The following is a 15,639-nucleotide window of genomic DNA, read 5'->3' on the forward strand; positions in this document are numbered from 1 at the left end:
GAATCATTCATTTTGAGGAAAGGGTTTGCAGAGACATTAAAAAGAGCCTAAATGTTCTTATTTCCCACTGTTGTCAGTGGGCCTCAGATTTCATCCCAAAATTCTGCTTGGCATGATTGGCTGAACAGTGCATTTCAGAACTGAGACATTGGCCAAGTGAAGTCCTTGGACACCTGCAAGGCTGCCAGCCTTGCACATCTCTTTTCCACTTTTACTAATGGAACCACGTTCCTGGCTGGTGTGGCTGATAAAGAAGAGAGAACAAATGTGTGGCCACAGCAAATTAAACAAATGAGCCATTAAAAATGAAGGGTGCACTGCCCCTTCTCACTGACATGTATTTTGGTGCCCACAACCTCTCACAGAGAAATTACAAGGATAAAAGGCTCTCGGGGATGCGCTGTAAGTGTGGTCCAGGCACTGAGAGATGCCTGTGGTTCCTTCTAAGAGGAAACCATATGTCATTCATCAGCAGGGAAGCCAACAAACCACTAATGGATCTCCATGTTGTCTCTTGACAGGTATTGACAGAAAGCGGTTTTGGTGCCATCACAACAGAAATCCGGGAGGCTCCGGAGTTTTATTATGCTGAAGATTACCATCAGCAGTACCTCAGCAAGAACCCCAGTGGATACTGTGGCCTCGGGGGAACGGGGATTTCCTGCCCAATTGGGATCAAGAAATAGCCTGTGCTCGTGGCACCCCCAATGCTTTGTCCTAAGGGGGGGTTTCTGAAAGGGCTGACAACACTGAGAGGTGTTCCAATACCCACAGCATCAGTGCATCAAGATGTAGGACGCCCAGTAGGATGGCTTTGTGTGATCTGAGCAGCTTCCCATTCATTGAGATTAAAAGCCAAAGAGATTTGGAAATTTTGCTTGCTGGCCAATGCAGCTTCTTGCTCTGTGGAGGTCCCTGGTTTCCTTGTACACTTGAAATATGGAGAGGAAAGAAACTTTTTAAAGTTTGGCTTGAAATGCTGTTAAAGGGATGGATTATGGGGTGGCTGCACCCGTTAAGCACTTTGCATCGCTAATGTCTATAGGCATACTTATTTTCTTAGACTGATGAATTTGTTCATGCTTTAGCTTTGATTTCTGGAGACATGGCTGAGCTCATCTTAGCTTTCACAACCCTGTAATTTGATGTCTTTGAGAATGATGAATTTAGAAGATCAGTAATTCTCTCACAATTCCACTTCCGCTGCAACGTGTAATAGCACCTATAGTGCCTATTTTCTGGAGCAATTTTAGACAGAAAAAGTAAAAACTGTAACTTGATACTTCTTTTTGACAGTTCCAAAAAATGTACAAACACTGAAAGAAATCAATTTGGTTTCCTGCACTGCAATAAATTACAGAGACAGGAAAGAAAAATGCTATCTCCAGTGTGTTCCGTGGCTCTAAATATATGTCTGGGTGGATCTGGAAAAGGTAGCAAATATTAGAAAAGGCTGCAGCCTACTAATTAAACACCAGGGCTTTTTAAAATCAGTATTATTATGCATGACACTAGAGAGGAGGATACGAGGTGTACTGTAACATAATTATTCCCGTGATTAGCTATTTGTACTTCAGTAGCTTGTGGTGTCACCAACAAGATTTTCTGGTCAACTGGAGAGGTCCCAAAGGGTTGGAGACTTGCCACTATGACTCCCATCTATAAGGTTCCTAAGGAGGATCTGGGGAACTACAGGCCCATCAGCCTGACCTCAGTGCCAGGAAAGATTATGAAGAAGATGATTTTGAGTGAGATCACCTGGCTCATGCGGGACAACTGGGGAATCAGATTATTAATATTGGTAGGTGGACAGTTGGGCTGGATGATCTAAGTGGACTTTTCCAGCCTTGGTGATTCTATGATTCTAAAATCAGAGCTCATTATGGTAGGTGCTGTGCAAACATAAGATGTGGGACTGCATCTGCCCCAGTGCATCTGGAATGCAGAGCAGCCAGAAGGAGACAAAACCTTTCATTTTAGGGGATCTCAAAAGACCAAAAGTTACATCTGAAGGACATAGGAGGTGCAGGGGATATGCTATATGGGCACGGGATCTTTCAAGACATATATACATGCTATGGGATGTACTCTTATGTTAAACAACTTCAGTGAGAAAGATGGGGGATATGTTAATTCCACCTACACAGCTTGTTGCTTATTATATGATGTGGCCTTCAGCCTCCTGTTTCCTATTTTGGAAGCTGCTCTGATCACTACTTTTGAAGGGCATGTGTCGTTGGTGTATCCACAGAGATGTGTGATGGAGTTACTTCGCTTTTTTTTGGGGAAAATTGGTAGGAGCTCTTTTTGATGTGGCAATTCTGGGAAGAGGAACACGTAAAGATTGTTCAGAGGGCCAGACAGTGAGGATGTAGAGCCACACGTCCACACCATTACATTGGATAGCCCAATGATAACTGTTCTTTTTAAGAGGCTTATGTCTGGGGCAAACTTGCATGGAGCTACTAATGGTTGGATTGCCATGTTAGGCTCCTTCTGAAGATACCCCAAAATGTGTCTGCATCACACTTGGAATTTCCAGTTGCCATAGGAACTGGTCACCTGTTTGTTGTTAGTGTTTACCTCTGAATCGTTCTATTGCTCACTGTCAAGGAAACCAGCACTTTCATCCAATTTCCTAGGCATGGGGTGACATAAAAGCAAAGCAAAAGAAAAAGAAAAAGAGAGGAAAATAAAGTCTGACTTTCTTCCTATGCAGTTTTAACCTTGGTGCATTTCAGACTTCAGCAGGATAACTCTTGGTTTGCTCCAACGTACAGGGCAAAACATCTCATATTTTGAATCATTCTGGTGCTCATAAAACATTACCTGGTTTCCTATGTCCTTTCCCCTCTCTTTGCCTCCTACTCTCTGAGGCAGTTATTGTATCATTAAAGTGACTGGAGAAAACACCATTCTGTCCTTAATACTGAGCTCAGGTCTGAACTTAGTCTGAGTTCATTGAGTCCTGTCCTTTTATTTAGTAGAGATACTCTACGGAGGAATTTTGGCCTTGGACTCCTGCAGTTGCTGTTGGAGGTACAAACAGTAGGGAGGATAAAATCAGTAAAGGAGAAATGATTCAGATTCATGGATTGGTTTCCTAAGCTGGGTTTGGTTTTCTAAGCTACCCTTATACACAGTTTTCTGGAAGGATGGGATTGGCTGCCTCAGCATCTTTGGTTCTGTAATTCACGCTGTTTGAACCTGGACCTACCACACAGCTGTGCTTATTTCTGATAATGTAGAGATGGTCTGAACAGAGAAGGGGAAATTCATTCAAATTTTGATAGGCTCCAACGCTTCTCAAAAGATGAAGACTGGTGCAGGACTAATAAAGTCTTTGAAAGAGAAAAGGATGGTTTGAGAATGAAGGGCTACAGCACCCAGCCCAAGGTGTCCACTATTCTGATACTCCATGAAATTCAGTACAGAGTGGAGTACTGCCCAACCTGCATCATAACTAAAGCAGGTCCCAAGTCTGATTAAAATCACTGAGCTGTCAGCCAGTGAAGTGTGTGCTTTCCCTCATCGTCCAAGAAGTGTAGCATCCAACTGTGATGTCAGCAAGACAAACGAATATTGTGATATCACAGCCTGGCTGCCCCTGGTGGAGGGATGTGGCTGTGGAAGCATCACTGTCCTGACTATTGTGAAGAGCATTAGCCCAAGAGTGGGATGAAAATGCTTCCCCTTACTTTCTGGTTGTTAACTTCTCTAATCAGCAGCATCCATGCAGACGGCTCTTCCAAATCTTACACGTTCTTCAGAAGTCATCAGCAGAACAGAGTGGTTGATATCCAGTCTACACACTCATACAACGGTAAATGCAATTCTCCTGTCTCATTCCTTGGACAAGTAGCAAGGGTGATCGAGGATCAGTGCTTTCACCTACATCTTTCCCTTCAGATTTAGTAGCATAGGCAGTTCTGCAGGCATACATGAGCAGTACATCTTATTTTGTACCCAGAGTGTGGCCTCCGACCATCTTTTGAGTCCTTTCTGTGGACTGGCAAGAGGATCACAGGTGGGCAATATGCCAAAGATGGAGAGTTCCCATGGGAAGTGAGCATCCAGAGCAATGGGAGACACATCTGTGGAGGCAGCATAATCAGCGCGTTGTGGATCCTGACTGCGGCCCATTGCTTTGCAGATGAGGTGTGAGTACTTCTTTGCCTGGAGGAGGGCTGTGAGGTTAGCAAAAGGGCTGGAGGGTAGAGGGTTAAGGAAGAGGCCCAGGACATATAGGTTGTCTGTTTTGGAGTAGAGGGGGCTGTGAGAAGACTTTGTTGATCTCTTCAGCTTCCTGAGGAGGGGAATTGGGGAGGGAGATGTCCATAATGTGCTTCAACTTTTTGTTAGTCCTGAAGAAGTCAGACAGTTGAACTAGATGATTGTAGGTCACTTCCAACTCAAATATCGTATTGTACTGTATCGTATTGCTCTATCTTATCCTATCCCATACTATCCTATCCCATCCCATGTTATCCCATCCCATGCTATCCCATCCAATCCTATCCTATCCTATCCTATCCTATCCTATCCTATCCTATCCTATCCTATCCTGACCTATCCTGACCTGTCCTGTTCTACCCTATCCTGTTCTTTCCACTATATTCTCTCTGTTCTGTTCTACTTGGGGTAAAAAAGAACTGCCCAGGCACAATGAAATGATAACACTGCTCTTCAGGGTGTAGGACGTGTATGCCTTTGGGATCAAGTGCAAAATATATGTGATGGAGCCAGAAAGAAAGCCCTGAGAGGGGGAAAAAAAGGAAAAAATAAAAGACTAGTTATTAATCACAGGTGGCATTACACCAGGAATTTGCACAAATCATAACCAGATCATCTAGAAGACGAGTATATTGAAGGATGGTGTGAGCATCCTTCTGTAAATGGTCATGATGTTGTTCTGCTGCCCCCCCAAACTGTTTCTGTACATGTCAGCACATGTCATGGTACCTTGTCAAAAGAGGTATATTCCACTTTTTTTTGTCTGTTTATAAGGCCAGAAGATCTTAAGATTGTAATGGGAGCAGCTGACCTTGACCTCGCACTGGAAGTACATGAGCCAAGCAGCTTGATCCTCCATGAAGACTTTAACAGAATAACCCTGAAGCACGATATTGCTCTGATCATGCTCGACAATCCCATTGAATTCAGCGATGAGAAAAGCCCCGTCTGCTTTCCCTTCATGGATGACATCAGTTCGTGGCAACACTGCTGGGTTGCTGGATGGAGAATGACAGGTGCAGGTGAGATGTTGCAGGGAGATATATCTGTTAATTGAGGTTTTCATCCACTTAAAGCAGATATTCTCCCTCTGGGAGGGGTTACCCACAATAAGCATGTATGTTCCAGCTGATATCTTAGAGCCCACCTTTGCATTGCAAGAACTCAGCCTTCTTCCTTGACGTTCTGAGCACCCAAAGTAAGGCAATTTCCAACCACGCTGGGAAATTTATGTTGGGTCTAAAGTGGTCTTGAATAAGAGTAGAATAAGATTCAAGATTGCCTTTGTCAAGATGCCTTTACTAAACATGTTGATTCAATGGTCCTGACCACCCTTTCTTGTACTTCATTTGGAAAAGTAGATTACTATTACTAATTGATCTATTTAAACCCTAATGAAAGTAGCTCCAACACTGATTGTGACCCCAAATGCATATCCTGAACAAATACCGCTGGATAGCTAATGAGCTATTTCATTATTGGAAAGAGGTAATCAGGACAGAGTGGGAAGAGTTGTGCCTTGGGGCTTTAACAGTCCTTCCCTGATGCAGAAAGCTCATGTCCCATTTCATCCTCGCTATTCTGCTCTGTAGGGTTACTGTCTTCTCTGTGAACCTCTGCATTTTCCTTCTGATGCTTCATTCACTTCATATAACTGAAAACCAGAACACAAATCTATGTTTTAATTGTGAAAGTCTTTGGGTTTCACCAAGGTAATGTGCTCTTAAGAAACAGAAAAGCAGGGTCAATGTTGTAGAGTTGTTGTGGCAGGATTCCGCTGCAGTGCTAAGTGCATGGTGTGACACATTTACTCACTTGCTTAACATCTGCATTGTCAGCATCCAACATGCTGAAGAAAGCGAAGATGAAGCTCAAAAGCCGGGAAGAGTGCTTGGACCAGATACCACAGCTACCAAAGGATATGTTCTGTGTTGAGCTGGAGGAAGGATACTGCCAGGTAAACTGTACTGCCAGTGAGGGCACAAAGACATCCACACATCCCATAGTTTCATAGGGTTGCTAAATCTTCCTTAAATTAGGCCAGGGCATAAAGCTCTAAAGCCAAGGACCTGCCTTTCTGGTGTACAGCAAGCGCATATAGACCCAAACAATGTGGTACAGAACTCCTGGAGGTCAGTGGTGGATGTATGGTGGTGGGAGCTCAGCACAGTATGGTCTGCTTTCTCCTCAGCCTTGGTACAGGCAGCACTGCTCTGTTACTTGGTTAAATATGGAAAGAAGACAGGCAGGTCTGTCCAGGAGGGCCAAAGCAAAAGGAGTGGGTGAGAAGACAAATCCAGGAGTGTTGTGAGGTATTGGCACAGGCTGCCCAGCGAGGTGGTGGAGTCACCATCCCTTGTTCAAGTGTAGATGTCACACTGAATGACATAGTCTAGAGTGGTCACAGGCATCAGTTGGTGGTTGGATTTAATGATCTTGTTGGCCTTCCAACCTTAATGATTCTGAGATTCTACGAATGTTAGAAATCTTTCAAAAGTTGGTCTTTGTGCTGACAGAAATGTCCTTAGATAGCATGGCAGGTTTGTCTGTGGCTTCCAAAACTAGTTACATATTACAGTGGGTTAGTGATATGGGATGATGGAGTTTTGAAGCTAAATTATAGAGCTCAAGCAGTATTTGATACAAGGGATTACTAAGGAGAGAGAGCTGATGCAAGCATTGGTTGAATTGGGGGGTTGGAACTACATGATCCTTGTGGTCCTTTCCAACCTGGGTCATTCTATGATTCTACGATTCTATGCTTCTTAGAAATGTGCCTGTGTTTGGAGGGGGACAGACAGTCAGACACTTGAACTCGTAGAGCTTCATCCTGTAGGAATCCTTCACTGAGGGAAATAACACCCATGACTCAAAGACATCCTTGAAATCAGGTACAGGCAGCAGGGACAGGGGTGTGGATTGCTCATAGCTGAGTAGAGAAGGGGAAGCTTTGCTTTGCAAAATATATATTTTTGCTTTGAAGTATTATTATTATTATATATTTTTTTCTTCACTTTGGAAAATCATTTTTGTTCATTAGCCAGAGAGTGTCTGCCTGTGAAGCCATTCATCTAGTGACTTTCACTTCCATTAAATTCAATCAAAAATTTAAGAAGAAAACTGCCACGGGATAACATTAACATGATTAAAGAATGCACTTCCCAGCCCAGCCTTAAGTTCTGCACCTGAATTATGCTGGTGAAACTGCAAGAGCACTTGTACCCAGCAAAACTAATCTCTTGCATTCAGAAAACTGACAAGGGTGCTATTTTGATCTACAATAATGTTAGAGTAGTCTGAGAAAAGAACTAGAAATATGAGCTTTCCAAGCAGTCAAAGAACAGAGTGATTGGATGTATAATAATGCTCATAACCCAGCAAGTGCCCACTTTAGCAGAAGTTTGGTTAGACAGAAATGACTTGCAGCCTGGAATAACGAAAACAAGACTAAAAGATACCCTAAGCTAGAAGTAGGGCTGTTCAGGGGTGAAACAGGTGACATGAATTCTCATCAGGGTTTGCTAATTTTCTGGAGGGAAGTATTTTACTGGTGGATGGTTTGAACTGGCAGGGTTTGGGTGCAGAAGGTTAGAACTAGATGGCAAAGGAGCTGGAACTAAATGATCTTGCCAACCTGAACTGTGATAGTATGACTCTGATTTTATGATTCAGTGGCTCAATGATTCTGTGATTTTGGTCTTGCTAGGCTGGTACAGAAGTCTACTGTTTTGCTCATAGTAAACTGCCAGATAGGGAACTGGTAGAGCAGGTCCCAGCCTCATACTGGCTCTGCAGGAAGACATACTGCACCAAGTCCAATCTATCAGTCTAGCCTTTTCCATAGACAGGGTTTTGTTTCAAATGAAAAAGAGTCCAAATCTCGAAGTTCTTAAGTCCTCTACAGAATGAGAGTGACTTCTCTGGACAGCTCTGTGGGAAGCCTTACTTTATCGCACCAACATATTTCTGTATTTTGGGGGACCCAGATAGAATTAGTAGCATTGCTTGTGTTTGGGGTTTGAGGTTGTTGGATAAACTCTGGGTAATGGGGTGATAGAAGGAGTTTTACATTTTAGTCTCCTGTCCATGCTTCTAAGTGTAGGACCTACCCATGTATCTGGACAAAGACATAGGAAGGAGAAGGATATCTTTGTTCATGCCCAGAGTTAGGCTAAGATGGGAAAGCTGCATCTAGACCACAGGCTGTAAGTCCTCATTATCTTATCTGGATCCAAAGGATTACCATGCTTGACCTTTACTCTGTATACCACTCTGGGATTTTCCCCATTGCAGCAAGCTGGTTTTGTATGAGCAACCAGAGCAACACAGATATGTTCACCAAAGTGTCATGTAAAAGTTTTATACTACTGATACAACTTGAATACATATATTCAAGGAGTATATATATATTATACTCAAGAATCGAAAGGCTCAGACTGTTTCACTAGCTGCCATCATTGTATTACTAGAGCATAACTCATTTGTGGATCTCTGACTGTATTCCCATAATAATCCAAGGAGATCAAAGAGCAGAGCTCCTGAGTATTTGTACTTTAAAAAAATCTATTCACTTAAAAAGAAAAATCTATTGTATACCAATTTCCATGCGGCTCTTCAGACAAATATATAGATTGACCACGAATTAACACTAACAGGATCTATAATTGATTTATAGTTCTACTTAGTCATAAACATTAGCATTAATGGATATTCGTGGAGTACGGGTGCTAAAGAACAGACATTAGAGGTGGCCAATGTGCTATTTTTTTGTGTGCTGTGTTTCTTCCTTGACCTTGTGAACCTTAATTGATATCTAATTCTTGCTTTCTCAAGCACCTTTTGTTAGGCCCTGATTCAACAGTAACTTGACTGATAATTAGAGTATAAGGGACTTGCAAAGCAAATGCCTCTTCATTGTCTTGCCTACCCAGACAAAATTCATTAAATGACCCAATTATGTTTCAGAGAGCTTCTGCATGGGAGGTTCTGTGGAGGTAACTCAGAGATGTGGTGATTAGAGAGAGAACTTGTCTTGCTGGACATCACAGTTCATGTGCAGTTCAGGCCAGCAGGAGATGTAGGGGACCCAGGACAGATTTGGAGGAGAGTGAATCACTGTGGGGCCAGAAAGAGGTTTTCCAACTCATCTTCACTCCTCCCTCTTCCCATGTTGTGTCAGGCAGGTGCCAGAGCCCTGGCACAGGGGGCAGAGAGCTGGGGATCTTCCAAAGCTGCTGGCCATGGTGATGGGCACCCTGCTATGGGTGGTCCTGCTGGGGCAGCGGGGAGCAGAGGGACACAGGGGTGCCCCTGACCCCAACCATTCTGGAGTTCTCTGAATGGCTTAGCATCTGTTTTGAGATGCTAAGGCCTCCCACACCATGTAGCTATAGCCATAGCAGTAGTTCTTTGGTGAGATTTGTCTGATAACATGAAATGTCTCTTCTGTAGCTATTTGCAACTAGCCAGTTATATTTCTCTCATTAGGGATAAAAAAAGTGATTCTGAATGTGTGATTCATTTGAATTGTTTCAAACATCTGTTTTAAAATGAGGTAAGACCCTGCAGGAGCACTGATCACTCAAGCTCACAGGCAGACACACGGCTCCAAGGCAGGACAGTTTCCTACAAGGAAGTCTCTAGCATGGTCTTAGATATTCCAGGATCTATGGGGAAGTTTTTCACAGAGAGGACAGTAAGACCCTGGCACAGGCTGCCCCAAGTTGTTACTCAGACTCTGGAGGTGTTCAAGGCCAGTTTAGATGGGCAACCTGGCCTGCAGCCTGACATAGTGGTTGGCATCCCTGCCCACAGCAGTGGGGTTGGAACTTGATTATCTTTGAGATCCCTTTCAACCCAAGTCATTGTATGATTCATTCTGTAATTGTGTGATATCCTCATGGCATCCAGCTGTCCTCATTTTGAATCATACCCCAGTGGTGAACACATGATTGAGCAGCGAGCTTGAGATTTGCTCTGGAACCCCCTTAAAGATGTGATATTTGTCTGGAGCTGAATCCACCCCTATTGCCATCCCACTGTGCCTAAGAGTGAGAACTTAGCCCATGTAGTAGTGATGAGAACTCTTAGCTTGGTAGAGCTTTCATCAACTGGTCATTTTATAATATAGACAGGCAAGTGAACACATGCAAGCTGTAGTGGCTTATTTCTTCCATCCATGAAAGCTGTTCATTTCTATGGCAAGGATCTGAGATGCTCATGGTGCCCCACACCTCTGCTGGAGTTTTGGTCTTCAGTCCCTCAAACTGAAGCTGCTTGGTTTGCATGAATGGGATCCAGCATTATTTGGATGGAGATCTGGGGGAAGGGGGAGGGTAGAGCAGAACATCTCTGGATCCAACTGAACAGAAAACCCAGTGAACACTTGTCCTTGGAGTGGGGTGACAGGTACAGTGACTCACAGCAGCCTCTTCTCATTCAATTAGCGTGAGTCAAGCAGGTTTCAGGGGAAGCCATGACTCACAAATGGATTCCAGTTCTTTGAAGGAGTTGACAAGCATGTAGCTGAGGGTGATCTAGCTGATATAACGCACCGAGATATACCCAAAATTCTTTTAACGAGACTTCTCACCTGTGGCTCATGCAGAAAGTGAGCTGTCATTAAGTGGAAGGGCTTTGGTTTGAAAGGGAGGCAGCAAACAAAAAGGTTTGTTGGGAGAAGGGACTCTGGAGGGGAGTCCCACCGGGATCTGTGCAAGGAATTGTGCTGCTCAGGGAGGACTGATGCTGAAAAGACAAAGCTGGATAATGCCACAACACTATTCAAAGTGGTCAAGATTAAAAAGGACTGCAGAGGTGCAAGTGGAGCTCATTATTCTCAGTGTCTGGAGGTTAAAACAGCAGATGCAGTTCACTGTTGATAAGGGCAAAGTAATGAATACAGGGAAAAGTAACTCCAACTGTACACATGCAATAATGGGTTCTAAATTAGCTATTACCATGTAAGAAGATCTCAGAGTGACTCTGGATAGTCCTTCAAAAACATCAGCATGAGGTTCTATGGAGGTCAAAGAGGCAACAAGAGCATAATGAGTTATTAGGAAAGGAACAGGTAGTGAAACAAACATGTATTATACCAGGGCAGTAATCTTGGAGGCCTACATCATGTGCTGATTGCAGTTCCCATCCACTTCATCTGAGAAGGAAGGTAGCGTAAGAAAGCAGGAGAGTGGGAAGAGCAAGGACACGGAATGGCTTCCTGCAGGAAGGGAGACAGCAGAGTAGGACTCAGAGGTTTGTCAGCTGTCAGATGAGAGTATGACACAGATTTCTAAAGACATGAAAGCTGTTCTCTTGTCACTGTTGCTCAAAACACATGAAGGATGGGGAATCCAATGACTGTGTCAGGCAACAGACTCAAAGCAAGGAGAGGGAAGTGCTTTTTCATCTAACAGATAATTAACCTATGGAGCTCACTGACCAGGATGTTGTGGGTATTTATCCTAAGGGATAAATGAATTCAAAAAGCGATTAGGTAACTTCCTGGACAAAGATTTCTTTAAAGGCTATTAACCACTGTGATGTAAATACAACTCTGTAAGCACTTGTCTTGCTCCTCATTCTCCTCCCCAAGCACTTGGTACAGATATCAGTCAGAGACAGGAGTCTGAGTCCCATGGGGCTTTGGTCAGATGCATTATGGCCACCACCATGGCTACTAATGGGCATCACTGTGGAGATTAAGGCCTTTTTCTTCCCCTATTTTCCAATAAGGAGATGAAAGGACAGAGCAGGTGGAGGCTCTCATCTGGGATCTCAAAGAGATCCCCAAGAGAAGAGCAAGTGCCCTGTGTTACCTGATTTGTCATTGACACCTGCATGCTAAAAATGGCCATAGCATCCTTCATTCTTCATTCCTTTAAAGATAGTCTGTTCACAGTGAAACAGCTGAAGAAATCATCTCTTTGCTGAAGCTTTTACTTCCTGCAGCCAGGGCAGCTCTAATGGCAAATCTTATTCACACGCTGATTCTCTCCAATTTACGCAGAGCTTACCATATGAAAATGAAACCAGCAATGACTTGCAAGGGTTGTGCATCCATCTAATGAGCATCGGATGGGTTGTTCTCCCTCCCCTGGAGCTTCTCCCAGCTCAGACAATTTATGTGGCTGAAGATGTTTGTTCTGATCAATTACCATTTTGCAGACACAAATACAAATACGAAGGGAAGATTATGCTCTTGCTCCAAAGCCCACTAAAGTCAGCAGAAAGCCTCTTGATGTTCACAAGAAGACTTTTGACTGCGGTTGAAAGGATAGAACTTTTTATCAGCCTCAGCGAACAAAGTGCCTTGTTAGTCTGTGACAATTGTTACACAACCCAGAATTATTTACCAGCTGCTTTATGTTTGCTCTCACCTCTCCTAATGGGAGGATTAACATGTCGTTGTGGCAGGCATATGTTCAGCAGCATCTGATTTGATAGTATTGCTTCTCACTCATTCACCAGTTGATAAGAAACATGTAACAGAAGCAAATATGCTATTTCCAATTATTTTGCTGTCCAGAAACTTGACTGTGAGGCTGAAGAGCAGGAGCAGCTATCTGGTGTGTTGCTGATCAGAAGCATTTCACCACCAGGATTCAATACATTCTTCAGTCTTCAGGGTCGTTAACCTGAACATTCATTAAATTAGTGCTACTGGAGACATGAAGAAGGTGAGATAATCGTACCAGCACTCAACATTCCTTTGTGCCTTTATCAACCATAGAAAATGCTAGGCCAAAATTTGTTGAGTGCTTAAGGTGGATACAGGGCTATTCAGAAGTGCCCAAGAGCTGAGTTTATTTTCTCTGTCTTTAGCCCTGTATAAATCAGTCTCCTGATTCAAATGGGGTACTGCTATAATTAAGTAGAAAGGATGATTTATCCCTCTTTTTGATGGACATGTAAGTTAAGTAGCTGTAGTTGAGAGCAGTGGTACCTCCTCTTGCACTCATGGCACACACCATCTCAGATACCTGGAAAAGTATCTGAATTATGATTTGGGTCCCAGGGTTTGTGGATTAGAGTAATGGATTTGCATTGCCTGACTCCCTCTCTGGGAAGCCTTTATATCACTCTTCACAGCTGACAGCTCTCCCTTTCCTCACCAACTGGGCAGAGAACAAAGCAAACACAGCTAAGGGGGCAAACAGGAAATCATCTCATTTGAAAGGAAAACTGCATGATCAGTAGCTTTGAATAGGGATTCCTGGCTCTGGCTTCTGGTTCTGCCATTGCCTTGTGCAAATCCCATCCCTTCTCTGCCTCTACAAAGTGCGATAAGACTTTTCCCCTTCCCCCAGGGGTAGTCTCAAGGTGTCAGGAATTAACTGGCGTCAAATTGTGTAAGTGCCCTGGGAGAAAGATCCATTGCAAGTCTGGACAGCCTCTAAAACTGGCAGTGTGAGACAGATCCATTCTGCAGATGATGGAAGTGCTGTTCTGCAGATGACAGAGCTCTGGCATAGGGAGCTGTGGGGTCTCCTCCTTGGGGATCTTCTGGCTTTAGTGCTGGGCACCCTGATCTGGGTGACCCAGATGGAGCAGGGAGGGACCAGAGGGACCCAACCATTTGGTGATTCATTCATCCTTGGATGACATCTCTCATACTGAGAAACACCAACATGGTGCATGGCAATGCGTCACTGATGAGAGCTCTCCAGCCACAACAGTGTAACTCTTACTCTTCTGTCTTCATTTATCTTCCTCTTGAAGTCTCAAAGTGTCTTCCTATTGCTACCAGGATAATAAGTTAGGTCTGTTCCTACCCTGAGGGAACTAGTAACATTCCCAGTAATTTAATTGCTCACACAGCTTAGAAGTTGCTCATTCATTCAAACAGGATGGCATCGCCCAGAGCATTGATAATGCTTGGGTTCAATGTCAAGTCATTGGTGTGAATCACACCAGTTCTTGGCCAAAACAGAGTTGAGAAATACCTTTAGACTTTGCAAAGGGCCCAACGCCACTGTTGGAGGTACAGACACTTTGAAAAGGCAACATTCCCCAGGAAAGCTGACTGTCTTGGGAAACATGTTTGTATTGAATTTCTTATTTGTGGCCACACAAAGTTCTGGAGACAGGGTAGAAAAATATTTGAACCCACTGTAGAATGAAACTAGCTTACGTAGACCCTGAGCTTCACTGTACATGATTATCAAGGAAAGTGCTGTATGTGGCCGGGTGCATTTTGTGCTGGTTTCTGTTCCCTATTAGGTTGCATTCAGAGGCCATATAGGCAACTGGATGTCCTCTTGGCTTTCAAGCAAGGACATTGCTCTTCGTAGGGTGGCTGCAAAGGGCATTTGAGACCTTGTAAGTGCTACAAGGAATCTCAGCTCTAAGCTGTGATATTTTGAGTCCCTGTTCCCTCAGGTCCTCATGAGTTTTGAATGGAGTTTGATTTTCCCAATCAGTGTCTGTGATACAGATGTTATGAGAGACCCGAGGTTTGCTTCTGCTCTAATGCCTTTCTTATGTTGCAGGTGGACAGTGGGGGACCCCTGGTTTGCAGCTACTGGAACACCATGAAGTGGTTTCAGGTTGGCATCATCAGCTGGGGAGACAGTTGTGCAGCAAAGCCAAATCATCAGTTCTACACTTCTGTTTACAGCTACTATGACTGGATCAAGTCTCAGACAGCCTTGATGGGGAAACCTTTCTTAATCGAAGGTGTGGCTAAAGAAGTTGTGCGTACCACAGAGGTTCATTCAGAGGCAACAGCTCAGCTGATGTTTCTTGAATCTGCTGTCCTTTTATTTGCTTCTCTAGTGGCAACTGTATTACTCTAGAGCTATTTTTTGAAAACATAATAAAAGTCAGAATGACTGTCTCCTTTTTCTTCAGAACCATGAAGTTGTATCACAGATCAGCATTCTCATCACACTGAGGTGGATACAAAAACCCAAGCAAGATTCTGCTTTTGGACCAGAGGGTGATAGAGGGCTGGGAGCTTGAAAGGAGAGAGCCAGGATTCAGGTTTTCCAGGCCAGGAGGGTTACGTTTAGCTCTATTATTTGCTAACTCAGAAGCAATGTCAAGATGCAGCCCTTTAAAGACAGCTTAAACCTGAAGATCTTAGCTCACACGGTTGCAAATCAGTTTAGTTATGAGATAGCTCTGGATTGATATGTACTACAGCTAACTATCAGTTCATGGAATCATAGAATATCTTGAGTTGGAAGGGACCCATAAAGATCATTGAGTCTAACTCCTGTCTTCACCCAGCACCACCCAAAAATCAGACCATGTGGCTGAGAGGTCTAATATATCTTCTGTATTGAAGCTGGACCCAACTAAGACTGTTGATGTTGAGTTGCTGGAAAGTGGCTACATGTCAAAATCATCCATATCTCCATCCTTTTCCATGCATTTCTTTTTTCCATGCATTTCTGAGATGTC

General features: G+C 43.7%; 2 protein-coding genes across 5 annotated transcripts in view; both read left to right on the forward strand.

Annotated features, from left to right (window-relative positions):
- Positions 1 to 1,376, forward strand: part of MSRA (methionine sulfoxide reductase A) — a 241,674-nt gene extending 240,298 nt beyond the window's left edge. For all 4 annotated transcript variants that reach the window (XM_015859751.2, XM_015859752.2, XM_032443475.1 and 1 more), the window contains one exon: positions 522 to 1,376. In XM_015859751.2, the coding sequence (XP_015715237.1) occupies positions 522 to 686 (165 nt within the window). In that variant the 3' untranslated portion in view covers positions 687 to 1,376. The remainder of the gene's footprint in view (positions 1 to 521) is intronic.
- Positions 1,377 to 1,485: 109 nt separating this feature from the next.
- On the forward strand, positions 1,486 to 15,086 carry PRSS55 (serine protease 55). The gene is made up of 5 exons (XM_015859750.1): positions 1,486 to 3,823; positions 3,971 to 4,160; positions 5,008 to 5,255; positions 6,072 to 6,190; positions 14,724 to 15,086. Exons 1-5 carry the CDS (start codon positions 3,679 to 3,681, stop codon positions 15,027 to 15,029), a joined length of 1,008 nt encoding a protein of 335 aa, XP_015715236.1. The 5' UTR covers positions 1,486 to 3,678; the 3' UTR covers positions 15,030 to 15,086.
- The last annotated feature ends 553 nt before the right edge of the window (positions 15,087 to 15,639 follow it).

Source organism: Coturnix japonica, chromosome 3 (genome assembly GCF_001577835.2).
Source record: "Coturnix japonica isolate 7356 chromosome 3, Coturnix japonica 2.1, whole genome shotgun sequence".
Taxonomy (NCBI): Eukaryota; Metazoa; Chordata; class Aves; order Galliformes; family Phasianidae; genus Coturnix; species Coturnix japonica.

Bases quoted from the DNA above. Each gene is read 5' to 3' on its own strand.
- PRSS55 (XM_015859750.1), top strand. From the start codon at position 3,679: ATGAAAATGCTTCCCCTTACTTTCTGGTTGTTAACTTCTCTAATCAGC. The intron at 5,256-6,071 runs GTGAGATGTTGC...CTGCATTGTCAG, and splicing joins ATGGAGAATGACAGGTGCAG to CATCCAACATGCTGAAGAAA. The intron at 6,191-14,723 runs GTAAACTGTACT...CTTATGTTGCAG, and splicing joins TGGAGGAAGGATACTGCCAG to GTGGACAGTGGGGGACCCCT.